Source organism: Macrotis lagotis, chromosome 1, assembly GCF_037893015.1.
Source record: "Macrotis lagotis isolate mMagLag1 chromosome 1, bilby.v1.9.chrom.fasta, whole genome shotgun sequence".
Classification (NCBI taxonomy): Eukaryota; Metazoa; Chordata; class Mammalia; order Peramelemorphia; family Peramelidae; genus Macrotis; species Macrotis lagotis.
In genome coordinates, this window is record NC_133658.1 from 485,601,356 (window position 1) to 485,624,965 (window position 23,610).

Consider the following 23,610-nt stretch of genomic DNA (forward strand, 5'->3'; position numbering starts at 1 on the left):
AGATTCAAAGTTGTTTAATAAATATTTGTATTAATCATCAATGTATCTATTTAACATGTATTAAATAGCAAGGACATGTGAAAAACTGAAAGTCAAAAGACAAAAATTAAAATGCATACTCAGCCATGAATATGAACAGCAATGAAATAATTATTTTCTTATGAGCAATTGTTTTCCTATAGTTATGCCCCAGTATCAGGATTAAGGATTTATTATCTTTTGATAAACAATAGATTATCTATTACTAGTAAATTTCTTAAAGTTTCCCTTAAATACTGCCCTGTCATTTCACTTTGAGTTCTATCATTGTTGTTTCTTAGACACTTTTTAGAGATTTTTTTAATTCATTGATGGTTTTGTTTTTAAATCACCTTAATTTTCAAATATATTCCTTCCCCCTACTCTGTCCTCAAAGAAAGACATGCCTTGTAGGAATAAAAAAGAAAGATGAAAGGCAGAGAAATTCCAGCAATACCATAAAACTAACCAACATATCAACACTGGCTGTCAGTCTATTCAGTGTGCCACATCCATCCTTTACCACCCATTCTGCAAAAAAGGGAGGGAGGAGTATTTTCTCATCTTAATGAAGTCACTTTTATGGGCATGTCTGTGGAGAGGATATAGCGGATAAATTTTAGATGCCATTAAAGTCCACTGGTTTCACAGAAATGATACTGAATGTGTTTTCCTACAAAGAAAACTGCAGAAGAATCTTAATGAAACAAACTCATGGAGCACAAGGGGTCTTCATAAGCCTTCCTAAAGAACACAAAAAATGGTTTCTTGGCTATCTTTTTTGAGGAGAAGCCAAGCTCAGTGGATAAGGAAATAAATTCCTGCCTACACGGACCATAAATCTTTGGAAGCAAGCAGGACCACAATATCAAAGGGTTACTACCAGAGAATAGAGGGGAGGTTAAAATGGAAGCAAAGAAGTCAAAGGGTAGGTAGGGACAATTTGCCACACTGGGACTCCATTGTTAATCCATAGATAGTCTGGTGACTAGAAAGAGCAAGATTGAGAGTCAGAGAATCTGAGTTCAAGTTTCCATTCTTGGGCACATCATTTAGACTCTAACATTTTAATCAGCATTCTTAATTTTCTCTATTTTGTATTTTGAGCTTGTCCTTCAAAAATGCTAACCTGTTTTGTTTTTTAATTGAACTTATCTTTTTTATCTTTGCTACAGTTAGTGAATTATATTGAAAACAAATCAGGATTTGCAAATCATAGAAGAAATCACATTTAATAGATATTTCCAAAAACTGTCATCTGTGTTGCTTTACAACCACTCAGATTGAATGTATTTGGAAGAAATATGTAAAATTATCCTGTAGTTTGTTGTACAAAGTGTTTATGGATTAAAATGTTTGAGTATCCTAGAGTATATAGAACATTAGAGGTCATCTAAGCCAACTCCCCCATTTTACAGTTGAAGGAATGAATCCCAAAGAGGTTAAATGACATATCACAGGCACACTAAACATAGAAACTTAGAAAGGTGGCAAAAAATCTTCAAAGATAACTTTAAAATTGTAAACCACCCAATACTTATGAAATAAGATGAGAAGAACTGGGGTTTAGGGTAACCTGGGAGTGATATATGCATATGTGTGTGTGCATTTTGGAAGGAAAGGTATAATCTGATAACTGACAAAGTCAAGAAGGGTTAGTCTCAGAGAGCTTTAATCTATCTTCAAAAGGGCAATGGAGGAAGTAGAATTATTCTGGGTCATCAAGTATTTTGATTAAGATAAAGATTTAATTTTCCTACAGTGAGTGACATCAAATAAGTTATTGAAGGAAATTGTTAAAAGTAATCTAGAGGTCTTTTAAAAACTTAAAGTTCTTATCTTTTTAGGTGAAAAGGCAAGAAAAAGAATGAAATAACCTTCAAGGGTCCTTTCCAGTTCCATAATACTATGCAGAAAATTGCATCTATATTGAAATAGCTCCATACTACCACCCACTGGTAAATAGACAAGAAGAACCTGTATCATGGAGACCCATTTTTACATACCTCTCAGATAAAAAAAAAAGCCATATTCATTAGCAATCTATTTTTTTCAGCAGCTGTCATCATGAATAAACATTTTCTAATGATTTAACATGTAGTTTTTGTATAATACACACACTCTGAAAAATTTAAAGGAACTAAATGATATATGCAAAGAAATATCAAAGCCCTTCTCTAGAAGCAATACTACCAGGACCATAGCTTATATAGTATAAAGACCTTGCCAAGAATAGTGTCAGTTTTACCGAATCATATACTTTAGAAACGACATGCTTGCCCAGAACTGGCACATATTTTGAGCAGTGTGGAATGGCTGTAGAGGATAAGGCATCCATTATTGTGAGTCGCTTAGCAACCAAGCCATGGACCTTGAGCCAGGTTTCTGAAGACATACCTAGAAAACTAAGAACACATATCTGTGAGGTACAATGGAAGATTATGGAGGGAGAGAGAGAAAAAAAATAATTCATATTCAAAAAGGATAGCAAAAAAAAATGCTAGTTTACCTTTGTGAAACTCAAATACTTACTCTTGGTCTGGTTCTGTACTTTTCACTTCCAATATTTTTTTACTTATTGTATTCATTTCTGTGGAGAAAGAGTTGTGAGTATACAAAGATGTTTCAGGTGTGGGTTTTAAACCAAACTATGTTAGTGTCATTATTATTTCCCTAACTTCAGTTATCAGTGGTCAAGGGCAAATGTTTTGTTTTGTTTTTTTAAAGTATTCCCAATGGAGACTGCTAGGTGGCTCAGTGGATAGAACATTGGCCCTGGAGTCAGGAGACCTGAGTTCAAATCAGACAGTTAATAATTGCCTAGCTGTGTGACCTTGGGCATTGCCTTAAATTAAAAAAAAAAGTATTCCCAATGGTGTCATTATTATGTATCTCAAAATCTTTTAGCCATATTTTGTTATGTTACAGTCTTTGTTCATAGTATCATAGATTTAAGAGCCATCAGGAACTTTTGAGGCTATGTAATTGAAACACATTCCCCCCCCCCACACACACACACACACAATTTAACAGAAGAAGGAACTGAGGGGACCAGAAAGGTTTAGAGATGTTGCTCAAGGTCATAGCGGTATTATCATGACAATACAAGGGTAATAAAAAATTCTGTTCAAATATTGTTTAAAATTATACCTCTGAGCGTGCTTGCATTTCTAGCTGAAAAGGGTTATGACTCCTTTAAAAGAAATTGATCAATATCAGAAATCAAGGTGTAAAATTGAAGTATAGATTGAATCATTCTATATAGATTACTAGTAAACTCAAACTATATTTAGCAGTGATTGGAAAGAAAGGATTCCCATTAAGTTCTGGTTTAGAAACCTTCAAGAACCCTGATTGGAAGGCAGAGCCTCTATTTAAAGAGAAGACCTGAGCCAGTCATTTTTTCATGTACTATCTCTTTGTATTCCTTTGAACTTCTCAAGAGTCATGTACCTTTCTTTTGTGGTTCCCCGCCCCCATTCTCCCTTTCTTCCTTTTGTGAGTTGTCTTCTGATAGATTTTAAGTTCCTTGGGGGGGCAAAAAAAATCTTTCTTTTTTGTATCTATACCCTCAACACAGTAGGCACTTATTGTTTATTGCCTAGCTGACTGAATAAATGGGAATCCCATTGAGGGAAGTATCCATGCCTTTTTGTAATCCTGGGACTTGCACCTGTTCAAATATTTCATTCATTCACTCAGAATAACAATTATGTGGTTTCATCTTGTTGGGGGAGAACACACTGTGCAGCCATGAACTTTTGAAGGCAAAATATATATATATATATATATATATATATATATATATATATATATATATATATTCTTAGGGGAATTAAAGTTACATCAGTAACAACTGGGCATTTGTCAATAAAGAACTTAATTGTAACTAGATGTCTATAAATCTTGCTCAAATTATATACTATTTTTAAACTCAATGGTTAGTATTATTGGCCAATATATAAACTGACTTTTTATTAAGGAGACTTTTTTAATTTTTAAAAACAGATGGAGAAATATACTAATTTTGCTCTTATTAATTATGCCCAGAAAACCCTGGCTAGTTATACCAAGAAGACATAACCATGGCACTGCTCACCTAATTTCAAGAAAAATAGGAATGTATATGATTTAATGCTATGAATTGGTTCTGGGAATATGAACAGCATTCAACAAAGTATTATTTCAGGGCAATTATTTTCATACAAACAATGTAACATCACAATTTTATGTGTCATTTTAGAAGCTCTCAATACTTTTGATATTGCTACAAGTGATGCTGCTATTAAGAAAAATTTATTGCACAAAACTTATATATAGTTTCCTTATATCCAGGACTTAAAGTGCCCATCTATTGGGGAATAGTCAAACAAATTGTGGTTTATGAATGTAATGGAATATTCTTGTTCCATGATAAATAATGAAATAGATAATTTCAGAGAAGTCTAGGAAGACCTGTATGAACTGATATATAAAGTGAGCAGAATCTTGAATAACTAGTTATACAATAGTAACAGTTAAGAAAAACAATATTAAAAAAACTCAACAATTCTGACCGATGCAATGACATGAATCCAAAGCACTGATAGTTAAGCCATCTTCTACCTCTTCATATAGATGTGATGGACTCAAGTTGCAGAATAAGGCATACATTTTTAAATATCACCCTCCTTGACTGTGCCCATCTTTTGTCAATTTGCAGGATATGTGGTGAACCTCAAAGGCGTTTTAACTAATACTTTCAGTAATTTAGAGCAGTAGTCAGCAAAAAATAGCTGGAAGTCCAATTCCCATACACGCTATTTATAGTTTTTAATGTAATAAAATTTTATTTTTAAATGTCGAAATCATACTTAGTTTCTGAGCAATGTGAACCTTAGTTTACCAACCCCCAATTTAGAGAATGTTTTTATACGGTTATTTATAGTTTGCAATTCTTTTGAAAACTTCAGTTCTGACAAAGAAGAGACAGGAACTATCAAAACGGATTTTTTTAAAATAAATATTCTATGAATATGTGATTCTCACTTTAAGCAAATAAATTTCTTGAAAAGATGAGCAATTAGGTTGTTTTTTACAAAAGGATACAATAAGAGCTTCTTTCAATAATGCACATAAAATCCAATTTGATTTATAAATAGCTGCTTCAGGAGAAAGAGGAGAATAAAGGAAGAGTGCTGACTGGAGTTTTCACTATCCATTAATGATTTTTTAAAATTTACATTGTAATAGTGTTATTGGTTCTGTTTGTTTTGCTCTGTATCAGTTGTGATGCCTCTGCTGCTGATTCCCTTTGTGATCTTCAGTAAGTTATTCCCTGGCTCTCTGTTTCCTCAAGTATAATATGAGAATTTAGCAAAGGAACCACAAAGACTTCATCCAGCTCTAGATTCACGATCTTAACCAAGAGACACAGCTAAGTGGCAGACTATGATAGAGCACTAGACTTGGAGGGAGAAGGATCTAGGTTCAGATTCTGCCTCATATCTTTACTAACTCTGTGACCTCTTTGTCATATTGAGAGTCAACTAATCTCTGTCTCAGTTTTCTCATCTGTAAAAATGAGATTGGACTTGATGGCCTCTAAGGTCCTTTACAGCACTAAAACCATGATCCTACAATCTATTAATATCATTCTTGTGTAAATCAGAACACACCTGCATTTTCATCTAGCTCTTTTGCAAGTTGACCTTTATGACTGGGGGAACAGCTTCGTTTTCTGAAAGACTCTTTTTTTTCAGGAGGAAGGTGCTTTTTTTCAGTCAAGTTATCTTCATTGAACTTCTTTTCAATAAAAGAACTCCTGAGCACACTAGTTTTTGTTGATTCTGTTGACATTTACAGAAAGGAGTGGTTTGGGAGATTGGTGGGAAATGGGAGGGAGAAGAAACAGTTTAGTCCAGCTTTTAAAACTCAGTCAACAATCTCTCTGACAAAAAACTGTCCCCACTCCCTTTCTTAAGCTTTAGGCTTTTTTCCATTTAAACAGACATATATACTGATTTCCAAACTCTACTTTGGGATATACAATATCATCAAATTTAAATAGCTACTCTGGGGGTTTCTGATCTCTCCCTGTATCTTCTATTCTGTGGTCTAATAATACATGCAGATCCATACTCTTAATTACAAGCAACTCAAATCCTTGAAAGTGCTTGTGCATGCAGAAAGAAAGCAAAGCTAGAGAAGATCTAGAAAATCAAATCTTAGATAGTATATACCTTTTGCAAAATAGCATGTTGACTTTGTAAATGAAGTATATAATTTGGATCAGGTAGGTGGTGCAGCCTGGAATCAGGAAGATTCATCTTCCTGAGTTCAAATACCACCTCAGACATTTACTAGCTTTGTGATCCCAGGCAAGGCACTTAACCTGTTTGATTCAGTTTCCTTCACTGTAAAATGAGCTGAAGAAAACCACTCCAGTATCTTTACCAAGAAAACCTCAAAATAGGGTCATGAAGAGTTGGATGAACTAAAATGACTCAATAACAAATGACACTGGAGAAAAATACACTTATAACGTTTAATTGAATTTTCCTCTTTTTAATTGGGCAGGTGATACCAAGGATCTTATTAACATGTACATTTTCTTACATAGTGAGACCAAAGTCACCTTCTGAACTAACCTTTGCCGACTTTACCCATCGATCATACCCAGGTAATTGGTCAGTTTTGACTATTTGAAGAGATAGGAAGCTCTGGGATCTACTTGGTTAAAGTAGTAGTGCTTTCCTCTGTTGGTCTAATATTCTGATTTATATTACTTGCTTTTCCTATGTTGACCTTCGTTCTAGTATGTCACAACAGCTGTTTTGGATTCTGATTTAAGTTTGGTTGAAACCTCATTGCCAGGGGGCAGCTAGGTGGCATAGTGGATAAAGCACCGGCCTTGGAGTCAGGAGTACCTGGGTTCAAATCCGGTCTTAGACACTTAATAATTACCTAGCTGTGTGGTCTTGGGCAAGCCACTTAACCCCCATTTGCCTTGCAAAAAAAACCTAAAAAAAAAAAAAAAAGATAAGAAACCTCATTGCCTTGGTCTCACCTTGGTTGTGTTGTGTATCCTTACTTTGATTCCTTACTCATGATTGACAGGCCACTATTCCATGATCCATTTCCTATTGTTGGTCTTAAGCTTTGATGACCAACAAGTAGACTTTGTGTAGAGACTTCAAGCCTGTTACCTAAGATTTTGTGTCATTTTTAGTACCCATTCTGATTTACTCAATGTAGAAATAGCCAGTAGTTCCTGATGAAGCTGAGTATGCAGAAAAAATGAAAAATTTCACTTTTCCTCTTAGACCTCTACCTGTTTCATTCCATTTCAAGGTACAGAGAAGGGACCAGTTATTCAGTCTTCTTAAAGGGGATAGGAACAAGGAGGATAAGCTAAAAATACTTCCATTAACATAAGATCCCAGCTCCTACAAATCCCTAAATCCTCTTTTCTTCTACTGAAGCTGCCAATAAAGCAGAATTGGTTAAATCAATGAGGCCTCTATTAATAAATTCAATTTTTGATTGTCAATATGATCCCCAGGTTCCATGCATATTTCAAATAAGTGTTTTGTGTAGCTATCAAAATTTAAACAATAACAATAAAAATAACTAGTATTATTATAGTATTAAAAAGTTTTCAATGTACATTAGAAATACTATCTTATTTTATTCGATAACAACAACCCTGGAAGGTAGGTGCTCTTAATAGCCCCATTTAATGGATAAGAGAATTGAAGGAAACAGAGGTTAAGTGACTTGCCCAGGCACAGACACTGTAAGTGTCTGAGGTAAGATTTGAACTCAGATCTTTCTAACTTTAGGGCCAGAGCTCTAACTCCTGAGTCACATAGCTACTTCCATAAAAGTCAATAATGATAATAATAATAATAAATGTTTTTGCCTTTATAATTGGCAATTATAGGCAAACCTTAAACTTATCCACATTAAGAGTAATAGCAATTAGGGGCAGCTAGGTGGAGCAGTGGATAGAGCACCAGTCCTGGAGTCAGGAGTACCTGAGTTCAAATCCAACCTCAGACACTTAATAATTACCTAGCTGTGTGGCCTTGGGCAAGCCACTTAACCCCACTGCCTGGCAAACACTTAAAAAAAAAAGTAATAGCAACAAATGCTTTGGATTTTGCATAGGAAGACAACATATCTGGGGGCAATTTTTTTTAAGTGGGAGGATGGAGGCAGAGGAGGCAGAATTTTGCCTTTCCTCACTTCATGTCCCTGATTTGAGCTTTAGAATTAGGAGTACTGTATTGGCTGCCCAAATACCCACTGACACCCACTGAGGTTAGGTCTGGGCATGCTATCTGCAAAGTTAACTGACCATGAGAACATTGGAAGCTACAGCCAGAAAATCTGCTCTAACTCCAAATCACTGCTTATATAGAAGCTGCAGAGATTATCAAAAAAAAGTGAATAAAAGTACCTGCATCAAGGAAAGGAATTCAAACATATAAGTCACAAATTCTTAGGATAAAATATAAATTTTCTGTTCAACTTTTAAACCCTTTATAACCTGCCCTCACCCTACTTTCCAGTGTTCTTCCATGTTATCTCTTTTCCAATCCAGTGACACCAACCTCTGTTCCCACCCTACAACACTCCTTTCAACTTCTGGACATTTTCACTGGCTGTCCCCCATGTCTCTTCATCATTTCCTCCTGGCTTCCCTCAAGTCCCACCTCCTAAAGTCCCACTTTTGCACCTTTTCCTCATCCTGCATAGTTCTGACCCCTCCATTCAGTTAATCCTCTCCAATTTATCCACTATATGTGTTATTTGTACATTTTGTCTTTTTAATGATATTTTGTCTTGCTTAAATATGGTCTTTCCCATTAGGCTAGTTCTTTGAGGCTAGGATTTTTGTCCTTGTTTTTTGCCTTTCTTTCCATTTTTAGCACTTCTAGTACTCAGTAAGCACTTAATAAATGCTAGTTGACTGACTGACAGTTACCTGCAAATGGCACTTTCTTCTTCTGAAGAATTTGAGGTGAGTTTCCACAAAGACCATCAAAATTGACTGGTGAAACTGTTCTCAGTGTAGGTCTCTGTAAAGGTGGATCTACTGTCTTTTCTTTTGTTGAAAACACTGCATAGATGGGTTTTTTATACCTGAAGTTTTTTTGTTGTTTTTTTTTTAGAAAAGGAAAATGGCAAAGAGAGAGAGAGAGCACAAGAAGTTTCTAACAAGAATGCACAAATATATTATTAAAAGATCATGGCAAAAATGCTACCCTTAAATCATTCAACTACTTCATACTTGAACATATGAAAAATATCCAAATAATCAAATTCTGTGTGACTGAATTTCAGAGATGCTTTACAAACTTTCTGTTATTCGATGAAAAATAAAAACAAAATTCCAACATGCAGAAATGGCAAATGCAATTCTACAACCTGTGATACCTTGGAAGACAGAAAGGTTCCCCAGAATATGCAAAGAACTTCAGTGTTACAATACATGATGACAAACACATCATGGAGCCCCCATGGTAGAAAAAAGGTTAAGTTGGGGAAATAGAAACACAGTCCCAGGACAGATTTTTTGCAACTGCAGCTTTTTCACTCCTGCTTAAATAGTTCTACTCTTTATGGACCTAGCTAACCAGGAACTAGGTGGTATATACTTTTTTTCTAAAACTTCCATCTTTCTGCCTGAAGTTAAGATTTGGGAAGAAGTCCAGACATATTATTGCATGCACAGCGACTCTTACCTCCTAATATATTTTTTCCTCTTTTGGACAGATCTGTCATGTATTGTCTAGTAAACTTTGGTTTGGTAACTTGACTTCCTATGAGGTGAACATCCCATGAGAACAGAGATTAAATCTTAGCTAAATTGTGTTTCTTCACTAGCAACTAACAGGTTCTGCAGGTAGTAGGGGATTAATAAATGCTTGTAGAATGTTGACTCGAGTATTTTATATAAAGAAGAAAAGAATCAAAATGAATTCTACTACAGACATTTAAGTGAAGGCAATATTGGGGGGGGTGCTGTGGAAAGCCCATTAGATTATATTATCCTAGATTGTTGTTTAAGTAATTTTGAGTCCTGTCCAATTCTGTGACCGCATTTGGGGTTTTCTTGGCAAAGATATTGAAGTGGTTTGCTATTTAACTTCTCTCTCTATTCTTTGAATTGTATTAGTTTGACCTATACATAGTATCATTATTCTGCTTATTTTGATTGTTTGTTTGTTTAGGCTTTTTTTTGCCAGGCAAACAGGGTTAAATGGCTTGCCCAAGACCACATAGCTAGGTAATTATTAAGTGTCTGAGGTCGGATTTGAACTCAGGACTGGTGCTCTATCCACTGTGCCACCTAGCCACCTCTATTCTGCTTATTTTGAATCAAGCTACTCTTTAATTTAGTTATGCAAACTAATGGCAGAAGCAGAAAAACTGGTGAACCAACCTACCCAGTTAAATTGCTTGGTAAGATGAATCAGTTAAGTGGAGTAGCAGAGTGAACAGACAAACTTATGCAATGGCATATCTATAGCTATATTTGTTATTTATTCATTTAATTATTAATTTGTCCTAAATAACAATTATTTATGAATAATACATTCAATTAAACAACTCTTTTAATTGGGAGGCACAGTGTAAGGGATTTGGAGTCAGCAGACCTATCTTGAAATCTGAATCTATGATTTATAGGAAATGCTGGACCTCAATTTCCCCAACTGTAAAATCAGGGGATTGGACTAGATGACCCTGAAGGTCCATTTTGTCTCTTTATCTATGATTCTATGTATTCTTACATTCATGTATTCAACCTTCTCAAGTCTGAAACACAAATTCAAATTTTTCAAAACAGATATAATTATCAATTACTTCACATTAAAATAAAATTTTGATAATGAGTCCATGACTCATATTTGTGTATGCAATACACAGATATTAATATATAGTCTTATGAGGTTAGGGGGTTGCAAATTGTGGGCCATCTTCTAGGCAATGGAAAGATCATTACTAGGTTTGGATGGGGGTAACTAGGTGGTATAGTGAATAGAGCACCAAGCCTGGACTCAGGAAGACTCATTTTCCTCGGGATCAAATCTGAACTTATTCACTAACTGTGTGATCCCAGGCAAGTGACTTAATCTGTTAAAGGTAAACCAATTCAATATCTCTGCCAAGAAAACATCAAAATGGGGTCCCAAAAAGTCTGAAATGACTGAAATTAGAAAATAATTAGTACTGAAAATATAATTTTACTTTTTAGAGAGTTATTTATTAAATATTTACAAATACCCCTAGAGTAAAGGCTGATGTTAGAATTGAACTTTTTATCTAAAAAAGTTGAAATTAGGAAAATAAGAGTGTAACAAAAGCAATGGTAATGGTTTGAAAAGGTATCAAGGAATAGAGAACCTGGAGAGCTCATGATGCAATAGAGAATAGCCTTTGGAAGGCTTGATGCCATATCCCTAGTTGTCCTTTCCAGTCTGGTGGTACCTTATTTCATACTTCATTGGTCCTGATAGAAGAATCAAAATATTCCTTGATCCTCATTACCCAAACTTCCTCTACTACTTCCCTCCCTCAGTCACTCCTCTTTTTCATTCAATGTATTCAGTTGCATCACCTACTCTCACCTTCCTTTTAAAGACATCAAAATACTGTTGATGCTCCATTGAATACTTTAAATGAACAGCAGTGTCAAGCGGTAGAAATATTGAATTTTTTGTAGACATCTCAGTTCTAGTACTTCCTGGAACACCTTGAATGACATTCTAAGCTAACTTAATGATTTGTCATTTTGTCTCTAAAATAAGTTTGTTTGAGCACAATGAAGTGAAATTCTGTTTAAAATTAAACTACAAATGTTCTTTATCTAATTTCTCAAAAATCAATCTTAAGGAAACCTTAAATTAAGGCTCCTTTTGAAAAAATAAATCATGAAGAATATGCCAAAAAGGAGAAACAATGTCAAAGAAAAGTTAGCAACAAATTCAGAAGGCTCAAAGACATTATGAAAAAACATATGTCATGTGAAAGATAGAATAATTACTCAGATTTTCCATTTTTTTCTGCATTATGCCAACAGTCCAACATCATGGATTCAGTGTGAAGGTTTTGTACTCTCTTAAGGTCATTTTGTCCAATTTCAATTTCGTGTAATAAAAGGTTCAATTGTCCATTCTGCCAAAATGAAAAGCAGATACATATACTACTCAGAAGATATGACTGATCTAAATTTTAGGACATTTCTTAGCATTTGTCATCTGGTTCAGGAAAAGAGGAAACAAAAAGACTTCATTTTTTTTCCATTACAATTCCCCAAAAGTCTAGTCAGGAGGTCATCTTTCAATTAAAGTCTGGTTAAGTTAACAAACATTTTTTCCAAAGTTCTATTTATTTATTTATCTATAATTTTAGCATTAATTTTTTAAAATTTCTGAGTTACAAATTCTATTCCTTCAGGCCCCTCCTTTATCCATTGAGAAGGTTAAGTTGTATGATATCAATTATACATGTGAAGTCACACAAAACATGTTTCCAAATTAGCCCTCATTGAGTATTTTTAAGTTCTATATGCTGGGTCTTATGGTAAGTGCTGGAATAGCAAAACTAGTCCCTACCCTTGAGATCTAATGGGGGAAAGAAAGGTAGTTGTCATTCATGTCCAACTCTTTATGACCCTCATTTGGGATTTTCTTGTTAGACAATGAAGTGGTTTGCTATTTCTTTCTCTGGTTCATTTTACAGATGAGAAAACTGAGTAAAATACAGTTAAGTGACTTGCCCAGCACAGGGTCACAACTCAGTAAGTGTTTGAGGTGGGATTTGAATTCAGGAAGGAAGATCAGTCAGAGGAAAGCAGGAGAGGAAGAGATAATAGTACAACTTTGTACAAACAAGATTATATCTATCTATCTATCTATCTATCTATCTATCTATATATATATATATATATATGTATATACATATATATATATGATAATTTCCTTTCTATAACCTTTGCAAAATGTAGGAAAAAAGCATTAACTAGCATAGAGAATATCCCAAAAGTCAATGCAATTTTTTAAAAAATTTTATTTATTTAAGGCAATGAGTTTAAATGACGTGCCCAAGGTCACACAGCTAGGCAATTACTGAGTGTCCTCTGGACCCCAGGTGCTCTATCCCCTGCGCCACCTAACTGCCCTTGCCAGTGCAATTTTAAGGTTAAAATCATACAAAGACTTGTGTAGCACTTGTAGTTCCAAATTTACCATTTAGGCATATTCCACATAAGGCCATTTCCAAAAATAGGATGTCAGGTCAACTTTTAGAGAGAATTAATTTCAGTAAGAATATAAACCTAGAGGTGAAAGGAAACTTAGAGGTCATCTAATCCAATAGCCTCATCTTATAAATGAAGAAATTGAGATCCAATAATCTTGAGTGACTTGTCCAAGGTCACAAAGGTAATAAATATAAGATTTGAACACATATCCTGTTACTACAGAACAATATCTCTGGGGATCAGATGCATTGAACTGATGACTTCTCTGTGAACATGTCTTTCTTTCATCAGGGCAACATTTGAGGCATATGCACAAAAAAGATAATTCACAAAGCAAATGATTTAACTATTGTTTTGTTATTAACCCCCAAATTCTGTGTTGAGTGAAGAAATGGGACATCTCCATGAAAGAAGTGAATGAAGTTTTAATTTAAAAAATCTCTCAGTTTTGACTACTAGCTTTTCCATTTCTTTAATAAAAGCCAAGAAAAGATCATTGAACTGTAACATGATCTTTCTCCAAGGCCAAAATTAGTCAAAACTATACAGCAAAGTTTGTCTTTGACAGATTCTCCTCTGTAGTATACATCATCCAAAGATCTCATCTTCCATGTCATCTCTACCTGCTCAAAAGGAGCAGTTAGATGGCAGTGAGTAGAGTGCTGTTCCTGAAGTCAAGAGGACCTGAGTTCAAATTTGACCTCAGACACTCACTAGCTGGATCACTTTGGGCAAGTTACTTAAATCTGACTGCCTTGCTGCATCCAGGACTATCTCCAGCCATTCTGATTCATATCTGACCCCTAGACCCAGAGGACTCTAGTAGAGAAAGTGAAGTTGGTGACTTAGCACAGCACACCCTCACTTAAATCCAATTCATATGCATGTCATGGCATCACCTTTCTGATATCATGGTCTTCTTTGAAAAAAACAAAGGGCAAACACTTATGTACTGACTGAGCAAACCCTCCTCAATTGTGATTTCTAACTCTGTTCTATCTTTTCCTTCATCAAATATTAAGTGATTTCATCTGAAAAAAAGTCTCTTCTTTATCAATGTTCTCTCCTGTCACATTTCTCCTGCAGAAATTCCTATTCCCTACTTAACTGTCTTGAACAAAATTATTAGGAGGAAAGCAATATGATTAAACTAATTCACACTAAATACAAAATACTGCTAACAAATGGTGCTCTAATCCCATGTATTTTGTATCAAAGGATACTGGTTATTCAAACTAATCTTGAATTACTGTATTTTCAGTTCATTCCTTTCATGAATTAACACCATCAAGGTATTAGCTCCTTGGTAGAGGTCTTATTTGTTGAGGTCATTCCAAGCACCTGAGGAAGCAATTTTCTATTGCTCTCAGAGTCAGAAATTATCAAATCAAAACTGACTATTTCTTTAAGGGTGTTTGACTGATGAACTCTGAATGCAAATGAAAGCATAATTTTTCACTTTTTAATCTTTCTTCCTTCCTTTCTTTCCTTCTTTTTTGCAACAGGCTAATAAGTTTTGCATATGTATAGTGGGCATTAGTTTTCCTGTCTTCACAATGGGTGGGAGAGAGGTGGAGAAAAGAGAATTTGAATTTGAAAATTAAAAAATTTATAAATAATAACAAAGGGATTCAGAGCATTCATGTCCACACAAAGTTTTAGATGTTCAAGATGCTATTTTTCCTTTTCCTTCTGGGGAGAGGGAGGGACCTAAGGAGTAAGCAAGAGGAAATTGGACAGGAAGCAAAGGGAAGACTAATACATTTCTGGGAATGTGTCCTCACTGACGTTTACCTAATCTCTGCATCATAGATTTTGAGTAGGTAGCAAGACTTTAGAGGTCAATTCTCTCATTTTATAGATAAGAAAACTGATGCAGAGTTCAAAGAGATGTCCAAAGTCCAGAAATCTGTGGTAAGATTTGAACTCAGGGGGCAGCTAGGTGGCTCAGTGGATAAAGCAACCAGCCCTGGAGTCAGGAGTACTGGGGTTCAAATCCCCTCTCAGACACTTAATAATTACCTAGCTGTGTGGCCTTGGGCAAGCCACTTAACCCCATTTGCCTTGCAAAAAAAAAAAAAAAAGATTTGAACTCAGGTCTTCTTGACTCCAAGTTTAACACTTTCTCATATATAAATCTTTTGCTGCTATTTTTCTCTCTCATCTCTCCTCTATGGTGGTCAGAAAAGTAGGTAGCTACTCTCACTCTCTTTTCCTGTGGCTAGGTCAGGAGTTATATCACTTCTAAAGCAATAAGAGGACAAAAATACCAATTTGGGGACAAAACAATATATAAATAGTATGCTGTGATAAATGCACAAATCAATAAAATCATCCTCACACAGCTTTTTAGGGAGGCATTTTGTTGTAGGGTTTTGTGTTTGCTGTTCTAATAAGATAAAAAAAAATCATGGTTAACTAATCTAAGGTCTAAAATTCTAAACCAAATAAACCTCCCCTATCATCTCAACTCTTACCATGTAAGCATGTGGGTCCAAAGGATCCTGGGAACCAAAATTAAAATAATGGAATTCTCCTCCAGTCCTGTGGGAAAGTTCCTTCAAAAATTCATTGGCTTCTTCATCGTGATAGTTGAAGGAGACTGTATGAATAGGGATGTTCTTTTGATGTTGAAGGTGACAAAAAATCGTTTCTACAGGCTATTGTTGGGTTTTTTTTAAAGAAAGAGAGAGATGGGGGAAGAGGAAGGGGAAGTTGAAAAGGAAGGAAAAGGGTGGGGGAAGGAGATAGAGAGAAAAGGAGGGAAAAGAAAAGACTAATTCCTTAGTACACATGCTACTGTGATATCAGTAATTTTCAATTTATAATTTCATGACTAAACAAGAGATATGCTAGTTTCATTTTAAAGTCAGCAACTGACATGGTTCATGAGTTTAAATAAGCAACTGGGCTTATAAAGTCCTTCTGCCTTAAAAAATACTGTGCATTTAACTCTGAAGGTGATGATCTGCACCCAGAGTAGGTGACAGATAGGACAATAAATATAAAACAAATGTTTAAGGGAAATCAATCAGTAAGCATTTATTTAAGCAAAGCACTGGGCTTTCCTACACTAAACTAAGTCCTGTAGATTCAAAGACAAAAAGCAAGCAGTCACTATCCTCAAGGAGATTACATTCTAAAGGAAGCAATCCTATGCTTATTTGAAGCCTGGGAATGTGGAGAACTATCTTGCATAACCAAAGTCTAGAAATGGCATCCTAATGCCCCTCCCCAAGGATTAATGAGGTCTTGGAAAGACCTGGGAAAGAAGAGTGGAATTGAGTGTTCATATCTCATTCCCATTCCTATATGGATAACAATGGGGCTGGATCTCATCATTCCAAATATATTTACAGAGGATTTTTGTTGTTCAACAAAGTTGGGGACTAAGACTCAGTGTGTTGTTTTTAAACATCTTGTGGGTCCACCAGAATAATCATGAGTTCTTAGTCACTCCCCACCATCTGCTTTCTAGAATCACTGACAGTCAAGCCAGAGACAAACTAACAAAACTGCCAAAGAAGCCAATTCAATTTAGCTCAACATGTTATTTAATTCATAATTTTAAAACACTTAAAAGATCGTGGAACCAATTTCTGACAACCACTTTGTGAAGAACATAGTACAATTATTAATAACCCCCATTTTGAGTATGAGGAAATTGAGGCTCAATGAGGTTTAAAAATTTGTCAACAATCACACACCTATAGACAGATCCAGGACTTAGTCCTGAGTCTTTTATCTCCAAGTCCTCATGAGTTCTGAAGGTCCTTATGTGGCTTGCCATACTGAGAGGGGCTCAAATCAGATGAAAATATAATTGGGAAATACTTAACAAAATAAATAAAAATACAATAATACACAGGTAACATTAATAGGCAACATTAGTCAGACTCAAGTAGAAATACGGTCACTAAACCATACATAGGGATCCCTGTCAATCACATTTTGACTTAGAAAACCATTTATTAACATTATCATTTCTTTTATATTTTTATTTTTGTTAACTATTTCCCAATTGCATTTTATTCTAGTTCAGGCTACACTGGGAGCTGTTTTATTCCTATGATTTAAGCTATAGTATTCTTTGAAGAAGGTTTATTTTAAGGATATAAAAATGAATAAATCATAGTCTCTGCTTTCCATCTCATACCCAATTACAAATTCATGCTATATAACTTGAAGTGCCCCTATTCCTACTCATAATCCTCTCCTTGATTCTGTTTTAATAAATCAGGAATTTAAGTGCCTATTGTAAGCCAGACACTGTGCTAGATGCTGTAAAGTAAAGAGTATGAAAGTAAAGAGAATGAAACAATCCCATATTAAAGAGCTTACTTTCTAATAAGGAAGACAAAAAGTACACAATATATAAGTAAATACAACAAAATAAAAACCAAATAAATCTAGGAAAAAATACAAATAATTAAACACAAGTTAGTTTTGGTGGGATGATACCAGCAGTTGGGAAAATCAAAACAGACTGGATCACAGAACTTGAGAAGAATAATGTCCAATGAGACTGGAAAGCTTGGTTGGGATCGGGTTATGTATCACTTTAAAAGTTAAATATGAATATTAATACTTTATCCTAGAGATAACAGGAAACCATTGCAGTTTATGTCAAATATACATTCAAGTAAAGCTGTTTTAGGAGTAGTGTATAAGATAGTGTAAAACTTGAAATTTAGGGAGAGCAATTAGGAAGCTGTGGCAATAATCTGGGTGAACTGAGATATTTGATGTGTGAATGGAAAGAAACGTTAGATGAGACTGATGTGGAGACAGAAGCAGAAAGACTTGTTATCTATTACATTTCCAGCATTTTTCCAAATATTTTTCAACTATAAATTACAAATACGTTTTCTTTAGCTCTAACAAATGACCTAATCTAATTTACTTAGAAGATGGAGTGAATCTAACAAAATCCTTCTGAAGTTCAGAAAGGATTCTTTGAACTTACTTCAAAAACAAACCTCTCTATATTACAATATTTTATATGAAAATATATTCCATGATTCAATTTTTGATTTCAGTAACATAGCTCCCATGACTTGGAGGGCAAGAAATTCTTGATAGGAGAAGAGAACCCAACTAAGATAGGCATGACCACTGACTGGATTATTACATAAAATGATTTTTTTTGTTGTATTCTTTTTTTTGTATTAGGTTTTTGCAAGGCAAATGGGGTTAAGTGGCTTGCCTGAGGCTACACAGCTAGGTAATTATTAAGTGTCTGAGACTGGATTTGAACCCAGGTACTCCTGACTCCAGGGCCGGTGCTTTATCCACTGCACCACCTAGCTGCCCCTAAAATGATTTTTTTTAAAGAAAGAATTTGTTCAGTTCCATTCATCTAATGTTTAGTAGCAACCTTCAGTAATGACCTTCTGACCAAAGATAGTATGTATGGAGATGTGAGTGGGGAAAAGAGGGAAGAGATGATAAGATCCTGAAAGACATTATTAGCAGTAGTTCATATATATACATATATATATATAAATATAAATATATACATATACATATATATATATATATATATATATATATATATATATATATATATGTTCCAGTATCTTGTTCCATGGGCTATAACAACTAATTTCTCAAGTAAGTTATCTTTATTTTTCATGGAATATTATTTGTTATTTATAGTTGTATAATAATCTTAAAGAGTAAGTAACCCTTGCATTCATTTTTCCCCAGTGTCTTTAGATGGAAAAAAAACTGATTTCCAACTAAAAAAGAAAATGTGGAATCTTTCCCAATAACTTTTTAACCAGAATAGATTTTGAGAAATTTGAAGACTTAATTCATTCACAAGCTGTTTTTTTTTCAAATATTTCCTGCAACTTCTTTCCTGTTCTCCCCATTGATAAAATAATACCTGATCAGGTCTCCCATCAGTCAGAATATAGATTACTTTTGTTTCTTTATCAGCAAAAGCAGTTTTAAGGGCATCCATTGTATTGGTAGAACTTCCAACCTGTGTGGGTAGTTGGTGAGGAGAAAATTAAAAAGAAAAAAATTGAAATATTACTAAGCAAAAATAAATTTCTCTAATTGTTACTCTACACATCTAATCAATTGAGAAAATGTATTTTTTTCCATGAGGCTTCCATCTATCCCTAAAATCACTGATTTGATCCAGACCCTGGTTATTTATTAGGACTTAAAGCAATATTCTTCTCATCAAATACCCCCAGCTCCAATGTCATCACTCTCACCTATCTTGCTAAAATCATTCAATCCACAAATATGCATAAATGCTTACTATGGGCCACAGGCACTGATGGATACTATAGATAAAAAGACAAAAATTAAATAGTACCTGTCCTCAAAGAATATACATCCCATAGGATTCTTCTCCCCCCAGTATACACATATATTTGCATATGTAAACAACAACAACAAATATATATATATATATATATATATATATATATATATATATATATATATATAAAACAAATGAAATGCAATTTTGAGGAATGTTACCAACTAAGAAGAACTCAAGAAAAAACAAATGTAAATGATAATTTTTAAGCTGGACTTTGAAGGAAATTAGGAATTCTGAGAGGAAGAAAAGAAGAGAAGAAGGAAGGAAGCAAGGAAGGGAGGGAGAGAAGGAGGGAGGGAGGGAGGATGGAAGGAAGGCACCGTCAGTATACAAATATTATTTATTTGATTCTCACAATAATCCTATGAAGGAGGTATTATTATCCCCATTTTTCAGTTGAGGAAACTGAGGCTGAGAGGGATTAAATGACTTGCCCAAGGTAACACCGCTAAAGTCTCTGAGGTCACATTTGAATTCTCTTCTTCCTGACTCAAAGTCTGTCATTCTATCTCCTGAACCACCCAGAATGGGAGCACCTAGATGAAAGATGAAAGGTTACATATCCCAAGTTGGATGAACTATAGAGTAGATGAAGAAAAATAATGTAATAAGCCAGAAAAGGTAGAACTGGAGTGTAAAGAGCTTTAAGTAAACAATGGAGATATTAGTATTTAACTCTTGAAGTAACAGAAAAGTACTAGAATTTATTTAGTTGAAGAATCAGCAGGATCAGCTAGGTAGCACAATGGAAAAAGAACTGAGACTGTAATAAGGAAGATTCATCATCCAAGGTTCAAATTTGACTTGAGACATTTATTAGCTATGTGACTCTGAGGAAGTCACTCCATTTTCTTTGCCTTAGTTACCTTATCTGTAAAATGAACCAGTGAAAGAAATGACAAATCACGCCATTTGGAAAGAAAAACTTCAAATGGGGTCAGGAAGAGTCAAAAACAATTAACCAAAGACAAGGAAACAATCTCTACAGCAAGTGTCTCTGATATAGATCTCATTTCTCAGTTCATAAAAATGGTCAAAGGATATGAACAGGCAGATCTCAGATGAAGATACCAAAGCTAACTTTATCAGATGAAAATTGCTTTAAAACATTATTGGTGGACTTCCAGCCAAGATGGCAGAGAGAAGACAGGCACAGTTCTAAAGTCTCCTGATCTCTTCCCCATCTATCACATGAAACAAACCTCTTAAAAGAAATCCGAACCAGGAAACCCAGAAAGAAAAGCCAGGAGAGGAAAATCTACCTCAGGATTTGTCTCCCGCAGCAGCCTTGGCTGAGTCCGAACTCCCAGGGAAGATCAGCCAGACCAACAGCTGAATTGGAACTGGGAGTCTGAGGGCCCGAGAGCCGGACCTGCTGGATCAGCGGTGGGGCTGGACGAAGGGGGTCCGTGGGGAAGCAGAGGCGCTGGTGTTGGTGCTGTACCCCTGGAGCTTGGGATAGGGGCTGCGGGGAGAGGTCTGGTGCAGGACAGCTGCGGACACCATCCCTGGGCTCCTCAAGTCTGAGAAACTCTGAACCCACGCCTCCATTGCACTGAGGCCTCCTCCCAAACAAATGCAAATTACTTCTGCCTCAGGCCCAGGTGTGTGAGCAAAAGAACCAGCCCAGCTGAGGAATCACCTCAGGCCAGGGTAAAGCCCAACATTGATTGAAGGCAAAAGAATTCAATAGCTCCAATTCCCTCCCTCAAGCAAAGGGAGAAGGCCTCCCAACCAAGGTCACAGACACCCCAGAGAGGGCAACCAGCAACTCCTACTGGCCAGCCAGAGAAACTGCACTCAGTAAAGCCTTTAGAGATCCCAAGCCCAGGTGAACCAGCCCCACCCAACTCAAGGTCTTAGCATAATGAAGAAGGGTCAGCAGGAAGGTGGATCCATAGAAAAATTCCTGGAAGGGAAAGACCCCAACCCAGAGAGACCTGGAACATCTGAGGAGAATACAATCTGATCTCCAGCACAGAAAGACTTCCTTGAAGAAATAAGGAAGGAGTTTAAAAATCAAGTGGAAAATTTGGGGGACACAATTAATGCCTTGCAACAAGAAAGCAAAACCTTAGAAAGTAGAATTGGACAAACACAAATGGAGAATAAATCTCTCAGATCATCAATTGGACAATTACAAAATGAGAATAATTCTCTCAGATCCTCAAATGAGCAAATGCAAAAAGAATTTAATTCTCTCAAAACCTCAATTGGTCAAATGGAAAGCTCTTTCAAAAGTAGAATTGACCAATTGGAAAAGGTTAATGAAGAAAACTCCTCCCCCCAAAAAATAATGGAGTCTACAGAAACTAATGACTCCACAAGACAGCAAGAGTCAGTTAAACAAAATCAAAAGAATAGAAAAAATAGAAGCAAATGTGAAATACCTCAACAACAAAACCACTGACCTCGAGAATAGATCGAGGAGGGGAAACCTGAAAATTATAGGACTTCCTGAAAACATTGAAGAGAAAAAAAGCTTGGACTTAATATTACAGGATCTAGTGATGGAAAACTGCCCTGACATCATCGAATCGGAGGGCAAAGTAGTTATTGAAAGAGTACATCGATCCCCACCAGAAAAAAATCCTAAAATAAAAACACCAAGGAATGTTGTGGCCAAACTCCGGAACTATCAGATAAAAGAGAAAATCCTGCAAGCAGCCAGAAAGAAACAATTTAAATATCAAGGACCCACAGTAAGGATCACGCAGGACCTGGCTGCATCAACTTTAAGGGATCAAAGGGCCTGGAACGAGATATTTCGAAGAGCATGGGAGCTTGGAATGCAGCCAAGAATCTACTTTCCTGCAAAGCTGAGCCTTCTCTTCCACGGAAAAAGATGGACATTTAACGAAATGGAAGAATTCCAAAAATTTCTGATGAAAAGACCAGAGCTAAACAGAAAATTTGGATATCAAACAGGAGGTTCGAGAGACACATGAAAAGGTAAAAAAAAAAGGGGGGTTGGTAAAAGGAAAAAAATGCAATCCAGCAAGTTGAAACTGGCTATATCCCAGCATGGGGGGGGGGGTAGAGACTCTCATAAATCCTGAGAAATGTAACTCTAACAAAGAGAATATACCTAGCCAGAAATGCTGGACATCCATGAGATATCCATGAGACTGATATCTAATGGGATGTAACTGGCTTTAACTCCACTGGGGAGAAAGACTCTAATAACTCTCAGGAATTTTGACTCTATTCAACAGAATATACTGAACTAGAAGGGACAGACACTCAGAATTTTCTATGACTTAGATAGAATGATCTAAAAAAATACACTACCTCCCTAAAAAGGGGGACAGGAAAGGGACGGGAGGAGGGAGGGGATTGAATGGGACAAATCTCATTATACTAAGAGGTACAAAAAACCTATGGTAATAGAGGGGAAGAAGGGTGTAGAGGAGAAACACCTGAATCTTCTTCTCATCATACCTGGCTTAAAGTCAACCTACACATACTCAGTTAACTTATAAAACATCTAACCTTTCAAGAAGTGAAAGGGGAAAAGGGGAGGGGGGACAGAGAAAGGGAAGGGGAGTGGAGGAAATAAGGGGAAATAACAAAAGGAAGTGAAGGGAACAGGGAAAGGGGAAAGAAAGGGGAGGGTGTGATATAGGAGGGCAAACACACTGAAGGGGTTGGTATTCAAAAACAAAATACTGGGGAATATGGATAAAAGGGGGGGAAGGGGGAAAAATACAAACAGAGGGAAGATAGCACAAAGGGCAATAAAGAATTAGTAATCATAACCTTGAACGTGAATGGGATGAACTCTCCCTTAAAACATAACCAAATAGCAGAGTGGATTAAAAACCAGAATCCTACAATATGCTGCTTACAAGAAACTCATTTGAAGCAGAGAGATACATATAGAGTAAAGGTAAAAGGTTGGAGCAAAATATATTTTCTTCAGCTGAAGTAAAAAAAGCAGGGGTAGCAATCCTTATCTCAGACAAAGCAGCAGCAAAAATAGATAGTGTTAAAAGAG

At 35.7% G+C, this 23,610-nt stretch overlaps 1 protein-coding gene across 4 annotated transcripts in view; it reads right to left on the bottom strand.

The window, feature by feature from the left end:
- The window catches only part of VWA3B (von Willebrand factor A domain containing 3B), a 237,656-nt gene that overhangs the window by 68,799 nt on the left and 145,247 nt on the right, over positions 1–23,610 (bottom strand). For all 4 annotated transcript variants that reach the window (XM_074213732.1, XM_074213731.1, XM_074213729.1 and 1 more), the window contains 7 exons: positions 19,161–19,259; positions 15,748–15,930; positions 12,053–12,183; positions 8,990–9,147; positions 5,676–5,846; positions 2,551–2,608; positions 2,267–2,423 (listed from right to left, as the gene is read on the bottom strand). In XM_074213732.1, coding sequence (XP_074069833.1) covers positions 2,267–2,423; positions 2,551–2,608; positions 5,676–5,846; positions 8,990–9,147; positions 12,053–12,183; positions 15,748–15,930; positions 19,161–19,259 — 957 coding nt within the window. The remainder of the gene's footprint in view (positions 1–2,266; positions 2,424–2,550; positions 2,609–5,675; positions 5,847–8,989; positions 9,148–12,052; positions 12,184–15,747; positions 15,931–19,160; positions 19,260–23,610) is intronic.